This window comes from Anolis sagrei, chromosome X (genome assembly GCF_037176765.1).
Source record: "Anolis sagrei isolate rAnoSag1 chromosome X, rAnoSag1.mat, whole genome shotgun sequence".
NCBI classification, from domain to species: domain Eukaryota; kingdom Metazoa; phylum Chordata; class Lepidosauria; order Squamata; family Dactyloidae; genus Anolis; species Anolis sagrei.
Genome location: NC_090034.1, coordinates 40,611,558 through 40,639,531, shown reverse-complemented (window position 1 = coordinate 40,639,531; position 27,974 = coordinate 40,611,558). Strand labels below are relative to the sequence as shown.

Below are 27,974 nucleotides of genomic sequence, written 5' to 3'. Positions count from 1 at the left end.
GGCTTGTGATCCCACCAGTTTTTTTCACAGGCAAATGGTATTTATGACACAAGTTCCAGTGGATCATCTGAGCAACGGTGTTATGCCTCTGCTTGTAGTCCATCTGCATGATCTTCTTGCAGCAGCTGAGTATATAATCCATCATTTCGTCTGCTTCCTTGCAGTCTACACCTGAACTCTGTTGTTGATTTTTCAATTATGGTTTTGATCGCATTGGTTCTAATGGCTTGTTGTTGGGCTGCCAGAATCAGGCCCTAAATCTCCATTTTCAAAGCTCTATTTGTGAGCCACATTCATGTTTCTTTCCTTGTCAATTTTGCCCTCAGTGTTTCCCAGGAACTGTCCATGGAGAGCTTTCTTTTGCCAGTTTTCTCTTCTACTCTACATTGTATTTTTACGGTATTCACCTTTTGTCTTTTGCACGTTAAGCAGCTTTCTACTATTGACTTCCATCAATGTTGGTTCTTGACTGTCTTTCCCATAACCTGCCAATGCATGTTTCTTTTCTTCTACCGTTTGTTTCACTTGCAGAAGCCCTCTGCCTCCTGATTTTCTGGGCAGGTAAAATCTGTTGACACCACTACACAGGTGTAATAGTAGTGGGTTCTCATCAGTTTCCTTGTTTTTCTATCCAGATCATTCACCTCTGCTTGCATCCAGTTCACAATTCCAGCAGTGTATCTGATGACGGGGATGGCCCAGTTGTTGATAGCCTTGATCGTATTTCCGCCATTTAATTTGCTCTTCAGAATTTTTCTGACCCTCTGGACATATTCTTTGCTGTCCATATTTTTCACATGTCCATCCTTGATATTGTCCTGCTGTAGTACGCCCAGATATTTATAGGCTTTAGGCTGATTTTACTGTATGGTTTGTCCATTTGGCATCTCTATGCCCTTGTTGTGAATAATTTTCCCTTTCTTTAATGCCACTGTGGCGCATTTGTCTAGGCCAAACTCCATACTGATGTCAGTGTTGAAGATTCTGACTGTGTTGGTCAGTGACTGGATTTCAGTTTCTGATTTTCTGTAAAGCTTTAGATCATTCATGTATTGTTGTTGTTGTTGTTATTTTCCTATTGATTATCCAAGTCTGTGAGGCAACTGGGCACAGGAACTTCCTTGACTGCCGGATCAAAGCTGAAGGGTTGAAATTATTACATTTGTGTCCTGCTTTTTCCTCAGGGAAATGAAGGCAGGACATATGGTTCCGCTCCTCCCCATTTTATTTTCACAAGATTAGAATAAGAATTATTATTTGTATCCCACCTTTCTCTCTAAAAAAAAAAAGACTCCCAACTGGCTTACAGTAAAACCAATACAATTCAAAGACCAAAAATATACAAACATTAAAACATTTAAACAGTGAAACTGACTCAAGGATGCTCAGTGACATTAATGTGGATCAGCAGGGGCCAGAACCTGGTTCTCCTCAGTGGCAGCCAAATACTCTAACCACTAAACACACTTTGCCTTCTGGCTTCCCCAGAACTGCTTTTTTTTAAAAAAATCAGATCCTCAGAAAGAGAGAAAGCATGTGCCAGCTGACCTGTAGCAGTGGCCCGGTTCTGTACGGCCCGCTCTTCCAGCACGTTGGTTGGCAGATGCCTGTGATGTCCAGGTGACTTTGAATGAGGAAACACCGGTGACTTTGTCATAGAAGCGTTTTTTTACCTTCCCACAGTCGACCACGTACTTGACACCAGGGATGGTCAGAGAGGTCTCAGCCACATTGGTGGCAACAACACACAGCCTTGTGCCAGGAGGCGGAGGCCTGAAAACCTAGGACAACACACATTTTTTTGGTCAGAGGAGAAATTAAACTGCACTGAATGTTGTAGTGCCCACTGTTCATTGTGCAGTAATAATCAATAATCTAGGGGTTGTTTGACTGCAATTCCTAGTATTCCCCACCAATGCCTATGTCAAGTAGTATTGAAAGGAGTTACAAGCCAACAGCCTCTAGAACTATTGCCAAAGGCTTTCACGGCTGGAATCACTGGGGTGCTGTGTGGTTTCCAGATGGTATGATTGTGTTCTAGAGGCATTTTCTCCTTACATTTCACCTGCATCTGTGGCTGGAGATCCTCCGAAGATGCCAGCCACAGATGCAGATGAAATGACGAGATAAAATGCTGTTAGAACACAGCCATACAGCCTGGAAACCACACAACACCCCAGAAACTAGAAGGCTGCATATTGCTTATCCTTGATGTAAAGTTAACTACATCAGACGGTTCTGATGGCAGGATTTTCCCCTTGATGTTTTTTGTATATCTGCAAACATCAAGGTTAACCTAAAACTGTGGACCTCCCCTCCTTTCACAGAAAACAAAATGCACCTGGATAGTGCAATTTTGATTCCATAAATTAGAGACTGGAAGGCAATAGACTGATATCTACTCACAGATCTTAAGAGTGAGCTGCGGTTAAGCAGCAAGGATTTTCAACTTCCACAAGCACAACATATCTTAACTTTGGAATAAAGAGAACTTGCACAGAGAAAGGGACACAAGTAGATTCACGCACAAAAAGATTTGTGTACAAGCTCTAGTTATGGTGCTGAGAAATGCCTGTTATGACAAGCAAATCTTATGTCTGGTTTCCAGAGCCACAATTCTCCCTCAGCTCTGGCTAGTGGACTGCAAAGGTTCAGGAGGGAGAATAAAGACAACTCTCTATTCCTAAAGTCAGCCTACTCTATAGGAAACAGTAGCTCTCTGCTGCAAAATGTGCAAATAGTTACTAAACTAGTGCATGATCTTTTGAGAGATATGAATCCTTACCTTGGCTTGTTTTTCAGGCGCCAGTAAGGAGTAGAGAGGAAGAACGTAGAGCGGGAGGGAGGAATCCTGTTTCTCTTCTTTGTGCCAAATTAAAAGGAGAACACATTGAGAAATTCAGGAAATAACATTCTGCGGATACACCTGCCGCTGATTGATAAGTAAACAGTGGAAGGTACAGAGGCATATACCATATCTTAGTGCATAATTGTCACACCCCAATTTTTCGATGGCAAAATTGGTATTTTTATGTTCCTCGCATAATAGTCGCAGAGCCTTTTGGGACTGATTTCAGCTCCCTTCTTTCCTCTGAGTCCTTAACGCTGTTCAAAAAACCCGAAGCAGAGGTCTATGGAGCTTGGATCTTCCCTTCTTCCTCCAAAGAGCTCAATTTCAGATGTTGTGAACTGCCTTGCCTTCAGAGAAAGGAAGGGAAAAGAAAGGGGGTATCTTTCCTCCTCTTTCCTTTTGAGGCAAGAAACAAAGCTGTTTGAGACTGGATCATCTCTCCTCCTCCTCCCCTTTCAGAGGTAAGGTACTTTACTTACTTATTTAAGAAAAACAGAAACCAGAGAATCAGAGGCAGGTTTTTTTTTAAATCACATAATGGTTGCACCTCCCTTTTTGGGGTCAAAAAGGGGACAAAAAAGGTTACAATTGTGCAATGAAATACAGAATTTGGGAGAGGCAAACTGCGTTTTGTTTCCAGAAAAACGGTAGAAAAATCAGGTCAAGACAAATCAAGTCATGCCAATAACAAAACTGTAAACTGAAGAGAATTACCCAGGCTCTTCTATTGCAACGTTTTGGGGGAGAGAGCAGTATTAATTTGCTGCAGCAAAGGCAATGAAGAGTCTTGGACCTGTTAAAGACTAAGATGATTTATCTGTTATACTCATTTGTGGACTGCAGGCTTCAACTGATTGCCTATCTATAAGATGCCACAAGATTCTGTTGGTCTTACAAGCTCTTCTGGGACTGAACAACCTCACTGCCAAACACGCTTCCCCAACAAAAGCATCCACAATGTGTATAAAGACCCAAAGAATGTTTGTTGGAGATGTGAGGCTCATCAATGTGGTGGATTTGTGATAAAGCTAAACATTATTGGAATCCGATACAAAAAAACTTTAAAACCAAAGCCGAACTCGATCCAACCTTGTTCTTACTGGGATTAGCAATTGAACAAACAAAAAAAACCCTGAATATTAAAAGTGCTATGCTACATGATTCTAGCAGGAAGACTAGTCCATGCTATGAACTCTGTTTGAAAAACATTTTTATTTATAATTTTCAAATACTAGCTTGGGTACCTGGCGTTGCCTGGGTCATTTGAAAAAGTCATTGTTTTAATTGTTCAAAATGCATAAGGTTGGTCCAGATCCATCGGTGTTTGGGTTCACAGTGCTCTCTGGATGTAGGTGAACTACAACACCCCCAAATCAAGGTGAATTTTCCCCTAAAGACTTCCAGTATTTTTCCTGGTCATGTGGGCTCTGTGTGCCAAGTTAGTTCCAGCTCCATCATTGGTGGAGTTCAGAGTGCTCTTAAATTGCAGGTGAACTTTACATCCCAGTACCTACAACTCCTATAAATCATGGTGAATTCTCCCCAAACCTCTCTAGTATGTTCAGTTGTCGATCAATTCCTCTGTTTGCTGTGTACCATAGAATAGGAAAGGGTTATGGGAGAGGCAGTGGATGGGATCAAGCAAATGCCACACCAATGGAGAGAGTAAAAAATACTGGGATGTCTGTGATGGACGAAACACATAAAATCTAGGATGAAATTGTCCCTGTATGAAAGCCTTCACTTGAGTGGTGGGCAGTATAGTGTTTGTGGAGGACACTGGCAGGGCTCTTGGACATGTTCATGGTGCTCATTATAACCTGCAATCTCATTGGAGGGAGGGCCATTGGTGTCTTCTGAGCAGTGGGGGCTATAGCTGTTTGTGGAGGTGGGAGCCTGTATATAGATAACTTTATGTATATAGATAACTTTTAATATCACAGTAGGTGAGAGAGGAGGAAAGGATTCATTTAGAGGGAATTTGAGAGGCAAATATATAAGTAGGACTGAAGTGGCCTGTTATATGAAAGGTGACATATATCACAATGTGTGATTTTTTTTTCGTGTCAGCAGCAACTTGAGAAATTGCAAGTCACTTCTGGTGTGAGAGAATTGGCCATCAGCAAGGACATTGTCCAGAGGATGCTCGGATGTTTTTGATGTTTTACCATCCTTGTGGGTGGCTTCTCTCATGTCCCGCATGGGGAGCTGGAGCTGACAGAGGGAGCTCATGCACACTCTCCCCGGATTCAAACCTCTGACCTGTTGGTCTACAGTTGTGCCGGCACAAGGGTTTAACCCATTGTGCCACCAGGGACTCCTAATGTGTGAAATGGAATAGTTATAATCATATATTAAAAAATATCTCTGAAAAGGCAAACCTTCTTCCAGACAACTGTCGCCCAAATCCAAGTCAAGATCTGAGTCCACAAAGTCAGCCTCTTCATCATCAACAGTGGCATCTCTATCTTCATCTCCTTCATCAACTGGCATAACAGAATAGTTATCTAGATCAATTTTGGGTAGCGCCTAAGACAAAGGATAAAGTTACTGCAATGATATACATTTGCCTGCAAAGAAAGAGCATGTTTTTCTTATGGAATATTTTTCCAGAATCACATCACCTATGATAAATAATGAATGCCGATTGTCAACCAGACAGTTTTTAGAGAAGCTGCCTCTTGTGGACTGGTAATGCTCATAATATTGATAGTGTGGCCTCAGTATGCAGTTTCATTTAGTCACATATGATAAAATTTTTGCCTGGAAACACCTATGACCATCGCACCAAACAAGAGTCCAGGAACATAAGCAAACAGTTTATTGTAAAAAACAAAAACAACATATAAAAACCATATGAAAAAATCAGGAATAAGAAAGGAAGATATATAGTTCAAACAAGTTTAGCAACAGGTGATAACCAAACAATAATTCTAATGTCTCATAAAGTTCCAGAGGTTTTAAAGTCCAGGAGCAGCCAGGAATCATGGATACAGCGTAAGTCCACAATCAATATGGTATAACTAGTACATGAAGAGGAACATAAAAAATTTCAAAAATACATTAAATCCAGAATTAAAGCATGACTTCAACCAGGAACAAGAGAACTAAGGCTTAGCTTCTCACTCTAACACAGCATTGCCTGACCTGATCTTAAGGTAAACAACTTGTTGTTTAACAGACACCCATGAAATCATTCTGTTCCCTGTGAATTTCCTTCAAAACATTCCCACGTAATCTCTATGAACAATACAATTTTCAGCTCTGATTTGTAAACAAAGACATTTGTAAACAAAGACATGGAAACCCTCCTTATCACTCAGATCTTCACTCGATTTCTTATCTGCTGTTGTTACTTCTGACTCCCCTTAATGCCCTTGAGGCCCTGCACTTTACGAGCCAGTTTTCTCACAGAGAGAAGCATCAATTCCCATTCTTGAATTTCCCAGACTTGAGATCCTATCACTTTGTTACATAAGAAAGCTCACAAACCTCTCTAAATAATCAGTTAAACCATCAGCTTCTGGTGGTTGATCTACAACAAAAATACATCCTCTCTAGGCATTTCCTAAGGCCAACTCTGCAGTAGGCTTCCACCAAAATCATTGGTTTAATGGGGTTCACTATTATCTTGTAAATTGTGATTTTTGCTACTAATTTTTATTTATAGAAGGGAAAAATCATAATACAACTATATAAAGTGAACAAAATAAAGTTACACAATGTTTTAAAAAAGCACCCTACTAATCTACCTTCTAACTAGCACAAAAAATCTATACAAAAGCACACTCACACACAAAATCCATATAAACACACACAAAAAATAAATCACACCAATACGCAGATATGCATACGTAACATAGATATTAAAAGACTAAATAACAAACATAAAGACTAGCCTACAGACCTCTTGGTCTGCTGGTTTTCTATGTCTAACTTGTTCACTCCCTTTAAGAAATATGATCTAGCCAGACTTCTACATTTAATAACATACAACAAGCTCATAAACCCCATAACGAATGACCCCCCTCAAAAAAAAAAGATCGTTGGAACATATTACACAGTAAATCACAAATCTCTCTAAAAAATAGACAGATTCCTTCTCTATAAGCCTAATCAATTTGTCCATCACAGATAGTTCACAAATCTTCGTTAGCCATTTTGAAAACTCTTGTCTGTACTTCAAAAAAATGACAATTGTGTTAGGAGGAGAAAGTCAAGACGAGAGGCAGTGTTTTTCATGGTTGCACTTACCATATTCTTCCTTCTGGATTTCTTAAATCTTCTGATTTCTTCGACAGAATCTTGTTTGTCTTCGTCCCCTGGGAAGAACAAAGCAGCATTTTTGTCACAAAGTGCCCCAAATACAAACGGGGTGATTTTTTGCAGTTTGAAAGATCTCCCTTGGTTTAAGGACAGGTTCCAGAGCGGTTTCATCCATTTAGAAATGTCACTGATTCCTCCCATCGCATGGGTGCTGAGATGTTGTGGCTCCCTGATTCTCTGAGAATCAGTCAGAATTAAAATCCAACTGTATTTGGGGATCCACGTTCGCGAGCCAAGTCTTAGAGCAGCAAATGCTTCCTTCTCAGTCACACTTGTAAATGTTTGACTACAGAAATACCAACAGCTTCTGAAAAGACCCAAATTACCTTGTGACACATTTTTGCGGAAAGGGAAGGCTCTCCTCAGTCTCCTGCACAGTGAATGCACTTCGGCCTGACCGGTGAGGAATATCAGGATGCCCCCTGCAAGACAAGAACATGCCTTAAATATCAGACCACAGGCATAGCTGGGGGGCAGGGGATGGATGGACAATTATAACAACACCAAATCACACCGAATCACAAGAAGCGCCCGTTACCTGCAGGCAACATTCGATGAATTTTGCAGACTTTCTTGAAACATTCTGCACTGTAATCGTCCAGTGGGGTCCTCTTGTTAAAATGGACCACCACAGAGAACTGCCTTGCGTCAACCTACAAGAAAAATACCGCAGGAGAAGAATAAACAGACATTCACACATGGTATACAAAAACAGAATTTGATCACATTGTCAACCAACAAAAACATGGGAATTCAAATTTAAGTGTGAGAGTAGCACTCTGGGGATACTCTCATTCCAGTATTTCTTTAAGTGAGGGGAATAAAGGAGATATTTCAACCTGGCCTTCTAGGTTTCTCTAGGGCAGTGTTTCTCAACCAGGGGTTGCAAAGGGGTCACCGAAGACCATCAGAAAACGTATATTTCTGGTGGTCTTAGGAACCCCTTTGGCAGAGAAGGCTGAAAATCTCTGTCTGTCCTTCTCTTCCTTTTTGGAAACAGATGGCGAATCCTCCCATCAAAAGCCCTACTCCTGCTGTGATTGGCTAGCCTTTCAGCCAAGTGGAGGACTGTTTCTGAAACTCCAAGCGGGAAGGGGAGAGCAGGTGTATTTGGCACATAGCAGAGTGGTGCACATGTGCAGGCGAGGAAGAGCGGGTGAGACTGAAGGGAGGCTTGCGCCTTTGAGGCATGGGGGTTCTGCGTGGGAAGTTTGGCCCAATTCTATCATTGGTAGGGTTCAGAATGCTCTTTGATTGTCGGTGAACTATAAATCCCAGCAACTACAACTCCTAAATGTCAAGGTCTATTTCTCCCAAAATCCACCAGTGTTCACATTTCAGTATATTGAGTATTCATACCAAGTTTGGTCCAGATCCATCATTGCTTGAGTCCACAGTGCTCTCTGGATATAGGTGGACCACAAGTCAAAAACTCAAGATCAATGCCCACCAAACCCTTCTAGTATTTTCTGTTGGTCATGGGAGTTTTGTGTGCCAAGATTAGTTCAATTCCATTGTTTGGGGAGTTCAGAATGTTCTTTGATTGTAAGTGAACTATAAATCCCAGCAACTACAACTCCCAAATGACAAAATCAATCCCCCCAACCCCACCACTATTCAAATTTGGGTGTATCAGGTATTTGTGCCAAATTTGGTCCAGTGAATGAAAATACATCCTGCATATCAGATATTTACATGACGATTCATAATAGTAGCAAAATTACAGTTATGCTACTGTAATGAAATAGCATTATAGTTATGAAGTAGCAACGAAATAATTTTATGATTTGGAGTCACCACAACATGAGGAACTGTATTAAGGGGTCGCAGCATTAGGAAGGTTGAGACACACTGCTCTAGGGCACTGCTTCTTAAACTATAGATCCTGACTCCAAACGGGGTTTCCTTACCTCAATGTCGGGGTCCTGCAAAATTCAGCAACACCTAGTGGCTGTTTTAGACATTTACACAAATGTGTTCTGCAATATTTACAATGGACTCTGCAGAAGATGCTTCAGCTGTACCTCACAGAAAGGAAAATCAGCCTGTCTACCAGGTCTTTCAAATACTGATGTGTTATTAGTAAATGTTTGATTTGTATACCTATTTGATATACCAGGGGTAATGTAAAATGTACTTGGACAGAAAGGGGTCACAAGTGAAAAAAGTTGAAGAAGCCCTGCTCTAGAAAATCATACACACTTCTTTTGAGACTGCTGCATGATTTCCTAGCTCCTGTATGGGTTATTCCCCATTCTAGAAGACTGAAATGTTTCTCCCAAAGACCGTTTTAGTGGCAGCAGAAATGTGATGTCAAAACAAAATGGTAATTTGGTACTTTTCCTCCTGTCTGAAACAAGTTCCCCATCCTGACAGTAAGACAGGAGTGGGCAACCTGTTACTGGATTGTAATTCCCACACCCTTAGCCAACACAGCCAGAAGTGAGGGAGCAGGGGAGTTACAGCCCAACAACCTCTTAAGGCTGAATATTCTCAATTCTTAATCTAAGGAACTCAAGTTTAACCTCTATATGAATCCTACTCCCTTTATCGTCACAACAGTTTTGTCCTGTAGAATGAATGTGTATCACTGGTCCAGATTCAGTGCACTGAGGTTGACCAGGCATTTCAGTGTTGGTCTCTTTAGTGCTGATTTAAAAAACTACCTCTCATTATTACCTGAATAACAGGAGGCGAGACGGGGAACAGTTTAGTGTTGGCAGTAAAATCCTCCACACGCAGCGTAGCAGACATGATGATCAGTTTCAAGGGATTCCCCTTCTGCAAACGCACAAGTACAAGAAAACCAACTACTTTAGAATTTTGCTTGCAGGGGATTGACAGGCATATGAGGGAGGACTACAGGGGCACATCTACGCTGCAGAGTGAATGCAGTTTGACGCCACTTTAACGGCCATGGTTCAATGCTAAGGAATCAAGGGAGTTAAGAGTTTTACTGAAAAACTTAAGATATAGAAATGGATAAAAATAATGACTAGTCAATTATTTAATAACAGCAACCAGAATAACATATGCCCAACACTGGTGAACAAAAGAAATACCTACAAAAGAAGAATGGATATCAAAAATAATTGATGATAATTAATGCAGATAAACTAACTCAATTAGTAAATAAATCTTCAGATGGATATAAGAATACAACAGATTGGACACCAATTGTTTGAAACATGAAAAAATAAAATTGCTAATTGAACCTTACTGAAAATATTGACCCTTATTGAAAATTAAGTGAAAATTGTCATCCAGTAGGATACTGCAGAGGGGAAAGCAACACTGCAGAATATATATAAAGACAATTAAGACCACGATGGACAGGATTGGAGGTCTTTTCCTTTTATTTTTTTCTATTATTTTTATCTTCTTCCTTCCGCTTTTAGACTAAATTCTTCCCTTCCCCAATTCCCTAAATAATAGTATTTTTTGTCTTTAAAAAAAATTAATTTAATTTGTTGTAGTATTAATATTATTGTTAGTGTACTTAGGCGAAAAACCCTATACCTCTATTCCCTATCATTCTTTACCTTTTTTCTTGCTTTTTAAGATATTGTAAATAGTTTGTAATCAATAAAAATTACTTTAAAAAAAGTTTTACAAGGTCGTTTGCCTTTTTTGTCAAAGAGAGCTTGTGCCTCACCAAACTACCACTCTCAGGATTCCATAGCATTGAGCCATGGCAGTTAAAAAGTCGTCAATTTGAATTAATTCCACAGTGTAGATGTACCCTGGGCTTCAAAGAGATGTTACCATGTACCCATGACTAGTAGTAATTACCAGGAAACACCAGCCCTGAACTCTGCTTTGAAAAAAATCTGCTGCTGGTTATGTTTTTGGCAGTAATCTACACTATTTTGATTTCATACAATCTACTGTGCAAAACATATAAGAAAAATGAAGTATAATAATTCTTGGTACTGCCAATGATAGTTAAAGCAGTATTTGAAAACCCTTTTTTTTCAAATACTGTCTACGTTCACACACAGATTTCTGTCAAAACCTTCTCTGCCAGTACAGGAAGCTCAGAGCTGCTTTATGTTGCATCAAATCATGGGGTTTATCTAGTTCAATCAATCGTGCCATCCCCGCTCAAGCAGGGAGCTTTGAAAGGGTTGAACAGAAACTCTCCGAAGCTTTAGGTGCTCTTACTGACTATTAATAGGGAAAAGCAGCTGATTCCTAATCCATCTAAAATGCAGACAAGTGCTTTTCATCTTAAGAACCGACAAGGATCTCGAGCTCTGAGGATTACCTGGGAAGGAATCCCACTGGGGCATTGCAACACACCCAAATACCTGGGAGTTACCCTGGACCGTGCTCTGACCTACAAGAAGCACTGCTTGAATATAAAGCCAGAAATAATATCATACGAAAGCTGACTGGTACAACCTGGGGATCACAACCAGACACAGTGAAGACATCTGTCTTTGCGCTTTGCTACTCTGCTGCTGAATATGCATGCCCAGTGTGGAATCTCATCACGCTAAAACAGTGGATGTGGCTCTTAATGAGACATGCCGCATTATCACAGGATGTCTACGCCCTACTCCACTGGAGAAATTATACTGTTTAGACAGTACAGAACCACTTGACATCCATTGGGAAGTAGCATACTGTAATGAAAGGACCAAGGCAGTGACATCTTTAGCCCATCCTCTGTTCGGATATCAGCCAGCACGCGAATGCCTTAAATCAAGAAATAGCTTTTTAAGATCTACAGAGATACTCGCAGGAACACCTCAGCAAGTGAGAATCCAAAAGTGGCAGGCTAAAATCCGGAACCTCTATCCATGGCTGAGACCGGATGAGAAACTCCTTCCTGGGCACACAGAAGACTGGGCAACTTGGAAGGTGCTGAACAGACTGCGCTCTGGCACCACGAGATGCAGAGCCAACCTTAAGAAATGGGGCTACAAAGTGGAGTCCACAACATGCGAGTGTGGAGTGTTCCTTCTTTGGAGGCTTTTAAACAGAGGCTCGATGGCCATCTGTCGGGGATGCTTTGAATGTGATTTTCCTGCTTCTTGGCAGGGGGTTGGACTGAATAGCTCACAAGGTCTCTTCCAACTCTATGATTCTAAGAGCAAACCACAGATCGTTTACTACAATGCAACCTGGGCCCTGCCACATGCACAATGGAGGACCTTCTAACAGCGACACCAGAGGCACTCCAAGTGGTCAGCTTCTGGTCAAAGGGAATTTAATATAATGGCAAGTTCTTAACTTTGTTTGTGTTCTTTTAAATAAATTATAACTGTACCCTCAATTTGCTTCTGGCACGAGAAATATAAATAGAATCTAGTTCAGTATGTTTGCCAAAATTTCACAGAGTAGAGAGAAATGGAGACTGAGCCAGGGAATCATTTACTGTTCAGTAGCTGGAACCAGGCCTTTCCTGCAAGTGAGATGGACCTAAGTAGCAGGATAAGGGAAAAAATACTGTTATGGTAAAACTGAGACTAGCTTTCAGTTTCTTCATTGTTCCCACCTTAAGGAGACACCAAGCAAGCATGACTGGGTCGAGACGTGCACAAATGAAATGACCATCTTCCAACCTGGAAGTCCCATCTTCTGATGGTATATCGACATATCTCTGGTTGTACTGATCCATTTAGTTCTCATGACAAGAATGCTTGGGTGGGTTGCCATGACCTTCACCAGGGATTGTATTTAGTCTGACCTCTCTGCCATGACCTTCCCACCTTGGGTGTCCCTTCACGGTTTTGCTCATGGCATCATCAAGGTGCTCAAGCTCCAGCACTGCGACAAGGCAATGATCCTTTGCTGGAGGGACATCATCTTAAAGACCAAATATTCTGAGAAGTGTATCTCCTCCCTCAGTTTTCATTTTCGCAACTGATCAATTAATTCAGGACACTATTTCAGCCAAAGAAAATGTGTTGATTTTTTTTTAAAAAAAGACACAGACTAGTTCAGCTAATTATATGACTGCAAAACCCAGCATATTAAGTATTTATGCAAGCCAAGTTAGAGAACACAGCCAAAGTGTAAACACATTTTCCAAGCTCTCTCACCTTCTTCCGAAGGGGCACAATGCGAGACAAGAGGCCAATCAGGATATCTGTGTAGACGCTTCTTTCGTGGGCTTCATCAAGAATAATGACTCTATACTTCGACAGCAGAAAATCCTAGAGACAGAAGAAGAGGAGGAAACTAAGAGATTCTACGCTTGCCAAACGAATAAACTGAAATGCCTGGCATACAAAATTATGTGGGAGCCAAAACATCAGCTATGCTGAACTTCAGCTATGCTGTGCACTTGAGCCATGTTTGATTTTTCCCAGGGATTTCCCCTAAATGCCACTTGGTCATAAACAAAACAAATGCACATTGCAGGAGATGTGCTGTTTCAGGCTAAAATACATTTGTTGCAAGCCCTACAGTGAAGATGAGCAAGTGAAGCCTGGAAAACAGTCAAAGCGATAAAGAGAAAGCACTGAGAAAGAGGTAGCTCCAGTTCTCAGTGGTTCTTTCTCTTGGCCACACTAAAGTGTCACAGCATACTATGATGTGGCATTACCTGCTTTCCTCAAAGCAAAACCACTTCCATTCCATAACTGACAGTGGAGAGACCCCTCCCCAAATACCTACCTTCTGGATTTCTTTTAACAGCACTCCATCTGTCATGAATTTGATTTTGGTCTCGTCGGTCACATTTCCTTCATAGCGGATTTGGTACGAGACCACCCTGAGCAGAGATGAGGGAAAGAATATCCAAAATTATCCAAACTGCGAGTAAAAAGAGCCGCCTAGCATCCCACACTTCACAATTTGGGAGTACTATGTGTGTGGCACACTCACCGATGTGACAAATTCATTTCCACAGCCACACGGTGCGACATGGACACTGCTGCCACACGCCGAGGTTCTGTGATTCCAATGATGCCACCGGAGCTGTAACGAGTCACAAAAAGATGTACACCAGAGGATTGGGGAAATGCAGGGAAAAATGACTGACATGGTGGAAAGGAAATATACCTAGCATATCCTGCCTCATAGAGAAACTGAGGTACTTGTGTGGTCTTCCCACTGCCGGTTTCTCCACATATGATGACGACAGAGTTCTCCCGAATTGCTTCCATAATGACTTGCTCTTCTGCAAGGATTGGCAGCTTCAGCCTGGCTTCCTTTTCAAACAAAACGAAAGAGGCATTTTGACATAGCTAAGAAGTTGGGGGGGGGGGGGGGGGGGAGAGAGAAGCAACTAAGATGCATTCCCACTATTATTGTAAATAAGTTATACTAGTGAGAGTCAGCATGGTGCAATAGATTGAGCAATTTCGCTATAATTCTGGCTTTAACACAGTAGGTTAATCACCAAGCTGCAATAAATCTTGCCAACCAGAAGGTTGATAGTTTGAAGCCTGGGTCAGGGTGAGCGCTTGACTTTTCAGCCCAGCTTCTGCCAGTCTAGCAGTTCAAAAACAAATATGTGAGTAGATAAATAAGAACCACATTTTGATCAGAAAAAAGGAGGAAGTTTATGAACAATGAAAAATGCTGGGTTGCTGTACGTTTTTCGGGATGTAAGGCCATGTTCCAGAAGCATTCTCTCCTGATGTTTCGCCTGCATCTATGGCAGGCATCCTCAGAGGTTGTGATTCTGGCCATGAAAGCCTTCGACAAAGAAAAATGCTTTTCAGCAAGGAAATGGAGTGACAGCACTCCCCTCTGGCCAGAAGCAAGCACAGCCTCCAAAGATGCCAAAAGATGGGAAAACCTAAATATATACCGCTATCTGTAGCCCATCTTGTCATTACACAACCGGCATCGAATATTTGCCGTATATATGTTCTGTGATCCATCCTAAGTCCCCTTTGTGGTGAAAAGAGCGGAACATAAATACTGTAAATAAATAAATAAATAAATAACCTGCTCATCCACAGAAACACATTAGGTGATCCTGCAAAACTTACTGGCAGCGCATGGGGTGTAGACCCAAAATTAATAAGAACATCAGCCCTAGCCTTGTGTTACTCAACTGCTGAGTATGCCTGCCCTGTTTGGCATAGGTCTGTTCATGCAAAGCAGGTGAATATAGCACTGAATGAAACATGCAGAATAATCACAGGGTGTCTTAAACCTACACCTGTTGATAAACTCTACATGCTAGCTGGCAGTGCCCCCCCCCCCCCCCCCCCAATGTGAAACGGGAAGTTGCTGCTAAATGTGAGAGAAATAAAGTTGAACACTGTGAAAGCCACCCACTACATGGCTACCAGCCTGCCTCCTCCCAATAGACTCAAATCAAGGAAAAACTTTATGAGAACTACCACTCCTCTTGACGTCCCTCCAGCAACAGTAAGGGTATCCCTCTGGGCAGCTAAATCAGGAAATCCCAACTGGATGGCCCCTCACGAGGATCTTCCTCCAGGGCCAAACCAAGAATGGGCAACCTGGAAGTCCCTAAAAAGACTCGGAAGCGGAGTGTGCAGATCAAAAGACAACCTGGCAAAATGGCACTACCTAAAAGAATCCCACACCTTGTGCGACTATGGAGCAGAACAGACAACTCTGCATCTGTATGCTTGTCCATTGTGCCCTGCCTCATGTACAGAGGAGGAATTGTTGGAGGCTACAGACAATGCTGTCTGTTTTTGGTCAAAAGATATTTAGCTGCCTGCATACCTTCTAGTTTATCGGTTTTACACTAATTTATGCAATGCTTTTGATATGAAATAAATAAATTAGGCGATCTTGGGCAAGTCACATTATTTCAGCCTCAGAAAAAGGCAAACTCCTTCTGAAGAACTCTTGCCAAGAAAACCCAAATAGGTTCACTTTAAGGGATCTCATAAGCCAAAAGCAGCTTGAAGGTACAACTTATGCCTGTTTGCTCACAAATGAGTCCTATGTTGTTTGGTGACACATCTTCAATAGTACAGGTGTTTTAAAGATTGCAGTTTCCAGTCAACCAAATTATCCTGTCACTTCCCTCCCACAAAACTGCACCACTTTCTTCCTTGCAACATGGTAACCTTGAATTCCGAACGGCACGAGAAATGCGATGAAATCTTCCATCTTCAAAAATCATTTCCAGCAGATCGTCTCAGAGTTGTCTGCTGACAAGTCTTGTGGCCCTTGTTATTATGATGGATATTTCAGCAAATGAACATGATAATTCTTACAAAAAGCACTATAATTCTTCCACTAGCTGCTCTTACTTGTGATGGAGAAGAACTACGATCAGTACAAATCTGCACATTCAAGAAAAAGAACCAACCTGAATCTCAGGAGTTCGATCCACTGGGATAAAAACTGCAGGTTCTGCAGATGGCTTAGAAGAGGATTGATGCTGCTTCAGGATGTTGGGTGGAGACATAATTGTGTCCACTGGCTGACTGGGTGGCATGTTGTCATTAGAGGCTTCTGGGGCTGGCTTTGCAATTTCCTCCTCCACCTTCTTTTCCTCTTCTTCGGAATTCTCGCATTCTTCCTCCTCTGGCTCAAGTTCAAGTCTGAATCTCTTCCTATTTGCACCTCCAATACTTCTAATTTTTTCAGGACAAGAGGCACTTACTTCGTGGATGGCCCTGAAATACCAACACCACATTTACACATGAGATAAAATTCATCCCAAACATGCTCAGTATTTTTAGATGCTCAGGTGCATCAGCTAGGAAGATCAAAGCTCACTTCACAATCTGGGATCACAAACAGATGGCAGAAATGGCACACGAGTCCCAAACTGCAGAAAAGCATCGATAGTAACTGAACATACACTTTTAAAATATTCCTCTCCTTCACTGGAGAGTGGATGGCTATCAGTGCAGAGAATATCTGCTGCAGGCAGGCTTGGGCATTCTTTTCCAAGGGAAACATAGCTTTCCAAGGACCCTGTGCAATCCAATTTCATCAGATCATTTGTTTAGAAGTTTCATGTTTGTTGGAAGCTGTTTTAATTGTTGGATTGTAGGTCCACCAAATATATCAGATTGCAATTCCATAAATTTCTAACCACTGACTAAACTTTTGGAACCTGACATCCATATATTTGGAGTGGTAAAGGTCCCACACTCATTCTATTGAGCATTTTAATAGCTGTTTTCATGCCTCGTATCTTGAAAGTTTCTATAGACTATTACTGTTTATGTTACCATTTTATTTACCTGTTACCTTGAATAACAGTGATACCTTGACTTAAGAGTTTTATTTGCTCCTTGACCAAGCTCTTAACTCAGTGGTTCTCAACCTTCCTAATGTCGCGACCCCTTAATACAGTTCCTCATGTTGTGGTGGTTCCCAACCATAAAATTATTTTCATTGCTACTTCATAACTGTGATTTTGCAACTTTTACAAATTGTAATATAAATATCAGATAGGCAAGATGTATTATCATTCACTGGACCAAATTTGACAAAAATACCCCCACATTTGAATAATGGTGGGGTTGGGGAGATTGATTTTGTCATTTGGGAGTTGTAGTTGCTGGGATTTATAGTCCACCTACAATCAAAGAGCATTCTGAATTCCACCAACGATGGAACTGTCTGTTTTTATATTGTTCATATGGTTTTACACTGTGTATACTGCTTATATTGCTGTTTTATTATATTGTTGTTAAATAGTATATTCATGTTTTCATGTGGGTGCCATGGGTGCCGATTTGCTAGCTGTCCTGAGTCCCTCTGCGGAGGTTGAGATAGGATGGGATATAAAAGCCCTAAATAAATAAATAAATAAATAAATAAACAAACACTCCCATGACCAAGAGAAAATACTGGAATGATTTGATGGGGCATTGTCCTTGAGTTTTGGAGTTCTAGTTCACCTACATCCAGAGAGCACTGTGGACTCAAACAAAGATAGGTTTGCACCAAACTTGGCACAAATACTCAATATGCCCAAATGTGAACACTGGTGGAGTCTGGGGAAAATAGAGCTTGTTTTTGCTGGAATTTATAGTTCATCTACAATCAAAGAGCATTCTGAACCCCACCAATGATAGAATTGGGCCAAACATCCCATACAGAACCCCCATATCCAACAGAAAATATACTGTGTTTTCTGATGGTCTTTGGTGACCCTCTGTCACCCCACTTGCAACCCCTCCAGGAGTCCCGACCTCCAGGTTGAGAAACACTGTCTTAACTAACAAAACTCTTATCTGGATGCAAATTTTCCAACTGAAATGCTATTAATACATTCCAGCCCCCTGAACCTCCCCCTTTTGTTACATGTTCTGAAATAAATGTACTTTATAAATAACAAATAATGTATCAAAGCACATTCACATGGAACAATAATAAAAGACCAACTTTAAAATGGTTGATGTATGAAGTTGTGCAAGGAAGCACAGTGCACAAGCATCATTTTCTTCATATTGTCCTCATTCCAGCCTCCCTCCCTTTCTTGCTCTCTCGCTTTTCATGAAGCCAAACTTACCAGGAATAAAAACCACACACAATCAACGAATTTTATTCCTAGACTGCCCTCTCTGCCTGTCACCAATGGATCTGGATCAAACTTGGCACACATACCCAATAAGTTGAAATCTGATTACTGGAAGGGTTTGGGGAGAACTGACCTTTCCTGGGAGCTGTAGTTCACCTACAACCAGAGAAACGGTGACGTCCACCAATGATGGACCTGGACCAAACTTGGCACACAGAACCCCCATGACTAACTCAACCTACTGGAGGGGTTTGAGGGGACTGACTCACCATGGTAGGAGTTGAAGTTCACCCATAACCTTATGCATATTGTACAATTAAAATATGATTTTTTTCAAATAATCTGGGCAACGCTGGGTACCCAAGCTAGTTTTACTAATAAAGCATAATTGCACAAAAAACCTATATCCCAGACAATTAAACGACTAAAGTGTAAACAGTGCCTGACCTTAGCTGTATTTTAAAATAGACCGCAGATGTGTTCTTCAGAACAGGCAAGAGGAACTCTTGAGTCAAAGTATTACTGTATTTTTTAGTTAATAGGCTAAGGTGAGGCTGATGCCTCTGTGCCTTACCGTTTCGCCTGGTACATTCGCTTCCCTGTCCCTATCTGGGAAGTGGTGTACAGCAATTTCATTTCAGCCTCAGAAGCCTGGACTTCGCTTAGTTTTTTCAGCAACTCAGCTCGCTACCATGAGAAATAATAAAGAATAGACATTAGGCGAGCCTGTTTCAGTTAAGATTTTGGGGTTGTATTGTCTCCTTTTCAGGAGGGTTCATAATTCTTTTTGTTAGCAGCATTGGTGTTCATAACGCTTGACAAAGTAATAAAAGCTAAAGAGAAGTCATTGCCCCAAGCTGTTATCACAGCAGTTTAGTGACGATGCATTTGAAAACAATTAACGGATGACGAGAAGAAATGTAAAGGTACAAACAAAGAATGTGGAAGACAAGAGGAAAAAGAGATGATACTAAGAAGAAGCCAATGAATAACACTATGTAACATGATTTTTGTTCCTGGGTTACAAATGTCATTTCCTAATTGCTTCTATCATAAAAGGATGGAAAGGTTTATTAGACTGGAAAAACTTTTGTTTTTTTGGGAGGGAAATCCTGCAGCACATTTTGCTATAGTTTTTCAATATCTCATCATCGAGTCTCAACCAAATCAACATTGTTTGTGGCAGCCACAAAATAAAGTTTCTGGAGTAGAACAACTATTTTCAGAGTTAAGGACCACACAATTAAACAGGAAATAACAATTTCAAACCAGGAAAAGAACATTTCTCAAGTGTTGTTACATAGTGTAATCTAACTTTTAGTTTTTGTTATTAGTTTGTCACTGCACTCACATTAAAAGGGTTTCAACTGCCCTCAACTTCAGAAATGGGGGAGCTGTTAAGTCTATTATACAAAATAGAAATTAAAAACTTTTGCTGGTCATGGGGGCTCTGTGTGCCAAGTTAGTTCCAGATCCATTGTTAGTGGATTTCAGAGTGCTCTTAGATTGCAGGTGAACTATAACTCCCAGTACCTACAACTCCCCACAAAACCCACCAGTATTCAAATTTGGGCATATAAAGTATGAATGCCAAGTTTGGTCCAGATCCATTGTTGCTTGGGTTCACAGTGCGCTCTGGATATAGGTGAACTACAACTCCTATAAATCGCTCCAAAGACCTTCGGTAGTTTTGTTGGTCATTGGGGGGTGGTCTGTGTGCCAAGTTAATTCCAGGTCCATCACTGGTGGAGTTCAGAGTGCTCTTAAGACTGCAGGTGAACTATACATCGAAGGACCTACAACTCCTATAAATCATGATGAATTCTCCCCAAACCTCTCTAGTATGTTCAGTTGCTGACCAATTCCTCTGTTTGTCATGTGCCATAGAAAAAAATAGGAAAGAATTACGGAAGATGCAGGGTGGGGTCATGCAAATTCCACACCAATGGAGAGAGTCAGAAACACTGGGAGGTCTGTTGTGGAAGAAACACAAAAAATCTAGGGTGACATCGTCCCCGTATGAAAGCCATCAGTTGGGTGGGGGGCAGTAAGGTGTTTGTGGAGGACATTGGCAGGGCTCTTGGACAAATTCATGGCTCTCGCTATAACCTGCAATGCCTTTGGTGTCTCCTGAGCAGTGGGAGCTATAGCTGTTTGTGGAGGTAGGAGCTTGTCTCTGTAAGTGGACACTCCAGCAGCATACACACATACATGTTATTACTTTTATTATGTGTATAGATTGGTATGGATTGTATATTGTTATTATTTGTCATGTCCCTCCCCCCACCATCATAATTATATTTTTGATACAAAGATCAGAGCTTTCTAAGCACCTCAAATCCATTTGACCCCTATTGTTTTTCAGCCAAAAGAAGTCACACATTTGGCCACAAGAAAGCAAGCATTGCATGATCTAGCAAAAATTATCAAGTCTGTGACAGGACCATAACATATGATGAATAATTTTAACAAAGAATAACACACAGAGACACCAAAAAAATGAAAGCGATCACAGCTGCATCTAAGCATATATGTACAAGTCAGGTAAAATATCTAACATTATTTTAAAAGAGTTATCATTTTCTTTCATTTGTGAGAATCAATAACTCCAGATGAACACACACTGTCAATGACACACCAAAACACACCTTTGCTTTCTTTTCTTTCTGCTCCAAAACCTTCTGCAGGATCTTCTTCTGCTTCTTGCTCAGAGGTTTCTTTTCTGGGTACTTTTCACATACGTCTTTCTTCTCTTTGGTTTTTCGTGACGGAAGAACCAGGGCATTGCTTCCACCAACCCCTTTCAAGACAGCTTCATCTGGGGGGAATAAAGGAGGGGAAGTTCCACTCTAGTCATTGCAATGCTATGGAGTTTTCAGCTCAGTTTTATGCATAGTTAGATCAATGAAAGACCTAATGAGCCCAATGATGCTGCCAGGCCTATTCATGGTTGTAGACATGCGAATAGACAAAGCAAGAAATATGCATGTCCAGCTGCTTCACAGCTGCACCATACAAAACCAAAACCTTGTACTTTGCCCTGAAACTAATTGGCAGCCAGTGGAGTGACTTTAGGATAGGTGTGATATGCTCATTCCTAGATGTTCCTGTAACCAATCTGGCTGCCGTATTTTGAACCAATTGGAGTTTCCTAACTTGGGACAAGGGTAGCCCAATGTAAAGTGCATTGCAGGAGTTACCAGTGCGTGCACTACCATTAGGAAAAACTTAGAGTTGTTCAGCCGTGGAACTCTCTGCCTTGGAATCTGGTGGATGCTTCTTCCTTTGAGGCTTTGAAACAGAGGCTGAATGGCCACCTGTTGGGGCGCTTTGATTGTACTTTTCCTGCATGATAAGGGGCTCGACTAGATGCCCCCTTGGGTCTCTTCCAACTGATTCTATACAATGTGGATTTAAACTCCCCATTCCATGGCAGCTTTTGTTTCAAGGTGCAGACCTCTTTAAAACACTGACCAAAACAATGAGAAATCCTCTGTATCAAACAACCCTCAGTGTAGGAGGTACCTGTGAATGTTGTCTTTCAACTCCCAAGAGAGATTTCAGTTGCTTTCTATGCCAATATATTCCCAAACCAGGAAACAAAAAATCCCAAACCTTTCTGGTCCCCAGCTTTTCAGGGAAAGGGTGCTCCATCTATAGCAGCCTCCTTACCCCTCGGCCTCCATGAACCATTGGATCATGGAAAACGATTTTAAAAACCAGCATGGGTTTCTGCAAGTATGAACTTAGATATACAGGCATACCTTGCAGTTGTGACAATCAGTTCAGGGCTCTTTCAGACTGACCCAAGGTCACCCTGGATTCCCCCATTCACAGCCTAGGAAGTGAACCGCAGTGCCACCTGGTTCGGATTTTTACAGGACTGTGTTTTTGATGAAGGACAGGAAGGTCCCAAGTGAGGAACAAGATAGATTCTGTACGTTTGTTCTCGAATTTGTTTGTAAGTCGGAACAGAGACTATTTTTAAGTGTAGGTAGATAAAGGTTTCCCCTACATTAAGTTTAGTTGTGTCCAACTCTGGGGGTTGGCGCTCATCTCAATTTCCAAGCCCAAGAGCCAGCCTTGTCCGTAGACACCTCCAAGGTCATGTGGCCAGCATGACTGCATGGAGTGCTGTTACTTTCCCGCCAGAGCAGTGCCTATTGATCTACTCACATTTGCATGTTTCCGAACTGCTAAGTTTGCAGAAGCTGGGGCTAACAGCGGGAGTTCACCTGGCTCCCTGGATTCGAACCGGCAACTTTTCAGTTAGTAAATTCAGCAGCCCAGCGGTTCAACCCACTGTGCCACCGGGGGCTCCTTTATTTTTAAGTGTAGCTTCATATATCTACATACATACACACACACACACACACAAATATATATGTGTGTGTGTGTGAGAATATATATGAATGTATATATAATGTTAACATATATATAAGATTTGGATTGCATAGGGAAGGGAACAACACTCCTGTGACATTTGTTTTGCTGCATGTGCCCATCTTCAGAAGACTTACCCTCACTTTCTGTCCCTGTTATAATTCAATTTTGAAAAATGTGGCTTGTTGTGGAAACAAGAATTATAGACAAAGCTTCAGTGGAGGCACCTTGCCCCCATGTTAACAGCTCTTCCAGGAGATAATTTCCCTTCTGAGTGGTAGATTTCTCTCATTTCCTCCAAATCTAGGAAGGGACGCAGTTGGCGTCTCAACCAAAGCTGATAGTAAGCCCTCCTGACCATTGTCGCTGCTCCCTGGATTGACATTTGGAGAGAGGGATCTAGGAGAATCCCAAACTGTGGGCACAGACTTCCAGGAGGAGGGGGACCCCATCCAGAACTGGCTGACACACCTCCACCCCCAGGTGAGGACCCTTGAGAAATCCCTTTGGCATGGACTGTTTTCAAGCCAAGTGTCACTCATCCTACATTTCATTTCACTTTTATTCTGTTTCAGTATGATAGCATACATTTCTCTCTGTTGGAACTGAGGGCCCTTCAACACAGCCCTATATCTTAGAATATCAAAACAGAAAATCCCACATTATCTGAGTGTGGACTCAGATGACCCAGTTCAAAGCAGATATTGTGGGATTGTCTGCCTTGATATCCTGGGATATAGGACCGTGTGGAAGGGCCCTTCCTCTCACTAGGGGCCCTTCCACACAACCCTATATCCCAGAGTATCAAGGCACGAAATCCCACATTATCAGAGTATGGACTCAGATAACCCAGCTCCAAGCAGATATAGTGGGATTTTCTGCCTTGATATTCTGGGATACAGAGCTGTGTGGAAGGGCCCTCCCTCATTTGGTGACTTTTAGTCCCGCTCTAAGCCCGAGTTTCCTTCCCGCTCGCCCGGCAAATAGAGCCGAAGGAAGGCAGAAGGCAAGGCCAGGCCGGCCAGCCTTCAGCCCCGGCTCCTCACCCTCCAGCTCCACTTGCACCGCTTCCGGGGGCGGCGGAGGCACGTCAAGACCCCGCGCCATCCTCTGGCGCCGCTTGTTCGCCTTCCCCATGGCGCTCAGGCCCTGCACGTGAAGACACAGCCACAGAACTTCCGCCGGAAGCCACTCCGGTGGAACCCATAGGTTGGGAGGCGGGGCTACGGACCGCGTGTCGACGTCGAGTGTGGGCGGAGCTTGCAGCTGAGAAGCGAGGCCTTCAGGGAGGGAGCAGCCCAAAGAGGGCGGGGCTTTGCGAGAGTGAGGGCTATTTGAAAAACACACAGGGCCCTGGCCAGAGTCAAAGCAAGGTAGGCAATCCATTAGATCTGCTTTGAACCGTGTTATCTGGGGCCCCTTCCTCACAGCTGAATAAAACCCCACATAACCCACGACCTTCTGGCAAGGAAACTAGTCCAATGGGGGCTAGGCAAAACTACGGTGAGGTGGATCTGTAATTGGGAAATTGGACGAACCCAGAGTGTGCTCACCAATGCTTCCTCTTCATCCTGGAAAGAAGTGACGAGCGGAGTGCCGCAGGGTTCCGTCCTGGGCCCGGTCCTGTTCAACATCTTTATTCATGACTTAGATGAAGGGTTAGAAGGCAGGATCATCAAGTTTGCAGACGACACCAAATTGGGAGGGATAGCCAATACTCCAGAGGACAGGAGCAGGATTCAAAACCATCTTGACAGATTAGAGAGATGAATGGCCAAAACTAACAAAATGAAATTCAACAGGGACAAATGCAAGATGCTCCACTTTGGCAGGAAAAAACAAAATGCAAAGATACAGAATGGGGGACGCCTGGCTCCAGAGCAGTACGTGTGAAAAAGATCTTGGAGTCCTCGTGGACAGGAAGTTAAACATTAGCCAACAATGTGATGTGGCGGCAAAAGAAGCCAATGGGATTTTGGCCTGCATCAATAGGAGCATAGTGTCTAGATCCAGGGAAGTAATGCTACCCCTCTATTCTGCTTTGGTTAGACCACACCTGGAATATTGTGTCCAATTCTGGGCACCACAATTCAAGAGAGATATTGACAAGCTGGAATGTGTCCAGAGGAGGGCGACTAAAACGATCAAGGGTCTGGAGAACAAGCCCTATGAGGAGTGGCTTAAAGAGCTGGGCATGTTTAGCCTGAAGAAGAGAAGGCTGAGAGGAGACATGATAGCCATGTATAAATATGTGAGAGGAAGCCACAGGGAGGAGGGAGCAAGCTTGTTTTCTGCTTCCATGGAGATTAGGACAAGGAACAATGGCTTCAAACTACAAGAGAGGAGATTCCATCTGAACATGACGAAGAACTTCCTGACTGTGAGAGCCGTTCAGCAGTGGAACTCTCTGCCCCGGAGTGTGGAGGAGGCTCCTTCTTTGGAAGCTTTTAAACAGAGGCTGGATGGCCATCTGTCAGGGGTGATTTGAATGCAATATTCCTGCTTCTTGGCAGGGGGTTGGACTGGATGGCCCATGAGGTCTCTTCCAACTCTTTGATTCTATGATTTTCTGCTTTGCACTGGAATATATGGCAGTGTGGACTCTGATAATCCAGTTCAAAGCAAATCTTATGGGTTATTCTGCATTGATATTCTGGCTTATGTGGCTGTGTGGAAGAGTCCTTATTGTGTCAGAAGCAAGTTGATAATGCAGTAATAATGTATTTAAAACCACAACTAAAGTTAAAAACTTGGCATTATACTAAATTTCCTTTGGCCAGAAGCTGGCCACTTGGAGCGCCCCAGGTGTCGCTGTGAGAAGGTCCTCCATTGTGCAAATGGCAGGGCTCAAACTGCATTGTAAGAGATGGTCTGTGGTTTGCTCTTCTCCACACTCGCATGTTGTGGACTCCACTTTGTGGCCCCATTTCTTAAGGTTGGCTCTACATCTCGTGGTGCCAGAGTGCAGTCTGTTCAGCGCCTTCCAAGTTGTCCACTCTTCTGTGTGCCTCATCCAGTATCGACCACTGATTGAGGTTCTGGGTTTTCACCTGCCACTTTTGGACTCTTGCTTACTGAGGTGTTCCTGCGAGTATCTCTGTAGATCTTAGGAAGCTGTTTCTTGATTTAAAGCATTGGCTTGCTGGCTGACGTCCAAACAGAAGGGCCGGAGATGTCAATACCTTGGTCCTTTCATTGCTGGCTGCTACTTCCAGACAGATGTCAGGTGGTGTAATACCGGCTAACAGTATAATTTCTCCAATGGAGTAGGGTGTAGATACCTCGTGATAATGTGACATGTCTTATTAAGAGCCACATCCACTGTTTTAGCATGGTGAGATGTGTTCCACACTGGGCATGTGTACTCAGCAGCAGAGCAGCAAAGCGCCAGGGCAGATGCCTTCACTATGTCTGGTTGTGATCCCAGGTTGTGCCAGTCAACTTTCGTATGATGTTATTTCTAGCACCCACTTTTTGCTTGATGTACAAGCAGTGCTTCTTGTAAGTCAGAGCACGGTCCAAAGTAAATCCCAGGTATGTTGGTGTGCTGCAATGCTCCAGTGGGATTCCTTCCCAGGTGATTCTCGGAGCTCGAGATGCTTGTCAGTTCTTAAGATTAAAAGCACACATCTACATTTTAGATGGATTAGGAATTAGATGGTTTTCTCTGTAATAGGCAATAAGGCCCATTCCACACAGCTGAAGAAAATCCCACATTATATACTTTGAACTGGAATATATGGCAGTGTGGACTCAGCAAACCCAGTTCATAGCAGATATTGTGGGATTTTCTGCCTTGATATTTAGGTTTATATGGCTGTGTCGAAGGACCCTGGGTTATCTATCTGAGGCTCTTTCTACACAACTATATAACATCCACATTTAACTGGATTATATGGCAGCGTGGACTCAAGACAATCCAGTTCAAAGCAGATATTGTGGATTATCTGCCTTGATATTATGGGTTATATGTCTGTGTGGAAAGGCCCTTTGTCCACACTGCCATATAATCCAGTTCAATGTGGATTTTATACAGCTATGTGGAAAGCCTGTAAAGCACCCAAAGAACGTCAGCCCCCGTGCTTCATGGACACCAAATCACAATCAAATCAATACAAATATCCAATTGGTGAAAGAACTGCTCTTAGCTATAGAACGTTACCTTTTTGATGTTAGATTGTATCTCAGTGGTATTTGATTTTAATAGGCAAACCATGTGTATGTTTCACATTGCTGCTCTTTTATAATGCTGCCTTTTTACATATTGCATTTATTTGTGTGAATGCAAATGGCCTATGTTCTATGCCAGCGGTGCCAAACCCATTTCCATTCAAGTTGCCTTCAAAGATCTGTTGAATCCATAAAAGGAGAATCTGTGGATATAGAAAGGGCCAACCGTAATATCTTTAACATAATGGTTGGTGCTGTTTAGTTTTTACCCAGTTTGGGTCCTCAGATGTTACTGAACAACTACTCCCATCACTTTTGATTATCCACCACACAGATTGAAGGTGATGGGAATGGCAACCCACCAGCCTTTGCGGCTCTGAGGCTGGGGAAAGGTTTAAGGATGTTTTAAAGCCAGGCATCCTATCCACAAACTTTGGATCTCAATCCAAACCCCACTCTCTAGACTAAACAGAACAAATGGCAGCCTTCCAGATGTTCCTGTATTCCAACTCCCATCATCTGCTCTAGTCATGATGTGTCATGATGAGGAATACAGGAGGTGCAGTCCAGCATCTGGAGGGCCACATAAAATGACATGGTGGGCTGAATTTCGCCTGTGGGTCTTGAGTTTGATATGTCTATGCATTCATGAATGAACCAATGAACAACACACTGTGCAGCACACCTATCAAGTTCTGCCTGACTTGGGAACTGATCTCATTGCCCTTGAAGGCTCCTTAGATGAAGATTTGAGAGATCTTCCTTCTTGGACTGCTTCCTATTTGTTCACCTGCAAAATGATAATACTCTTGT

The 27,974-nt window shown here is 42.3% G+C and overlaps 1 protein-coding gene across 1 annotated transcript in view; it reads right to left on the bottom strand.

Annotated features, from left to right (window-relative positions):
- The window catches only part of DHX37 (DEAH-box helicase 37), a 40,316-nt gene extending 16,111 nt beyond the window's left edge, over positions 1–24,205 (bottom strand). The window contains exons 1-15 of the mRNA XM_060785583.2: positions 24,038–24,205; positions 21,257–21,426; positions 19,183–19,295; positions 16,437–16,746; positions 14,192–14,340; positions 14,015–14,107; positions 13,805–13,901; positions 13,228–13,341; positions 9,857–9,958; positions 7,716–7,830; positions 7,504–7,599; positions 7,106–7,173; positions 5,233–5,380; positions 2,786–2,862; positions 1,549–1,781 (exon numbers count right to left, since the gene is read on the bottom strand). Coding sequence (XP_060641566.2) covers positions 1,549–1,781; positions 2,786–2,862; positions 5,233–5,380; positions 7,106–7,173; positions 7,504–7,599; positions 7,716–7,830; positions 9,857–9,958; positions 13,228–13,341; positions 13,805–13,901; positions 14,015–14,107; positions 14,192–14,340; positions 16,437–16,746; positions 19,183–19,295; positions 21,257–21,426; positions 24,038–24,128 — 1,976 coding nt within the window. The 5' untranslated portion in view covers positions 24,129–24,205. The remainder of the gene's footprint in view (positions 1–1,548; positions 1,782–2,785; positions 2,863–5,232; positions 5,381–7,105; positions 7,174–7,503; positions 7,600–7,715; positions 7,831–9,856; positions 9,959–13,227; positions 13,342–13,804; positions 13,902–14,014; positions 14,108–14,191; positions 14,341–16,436; positions 16,747–19,182; positions 19,296–21,256; positions 21,427–24,037) is intronic.
- Between the last annotated feature and the right edge of the window lie 3,769 nt (positions 24,206–27,974).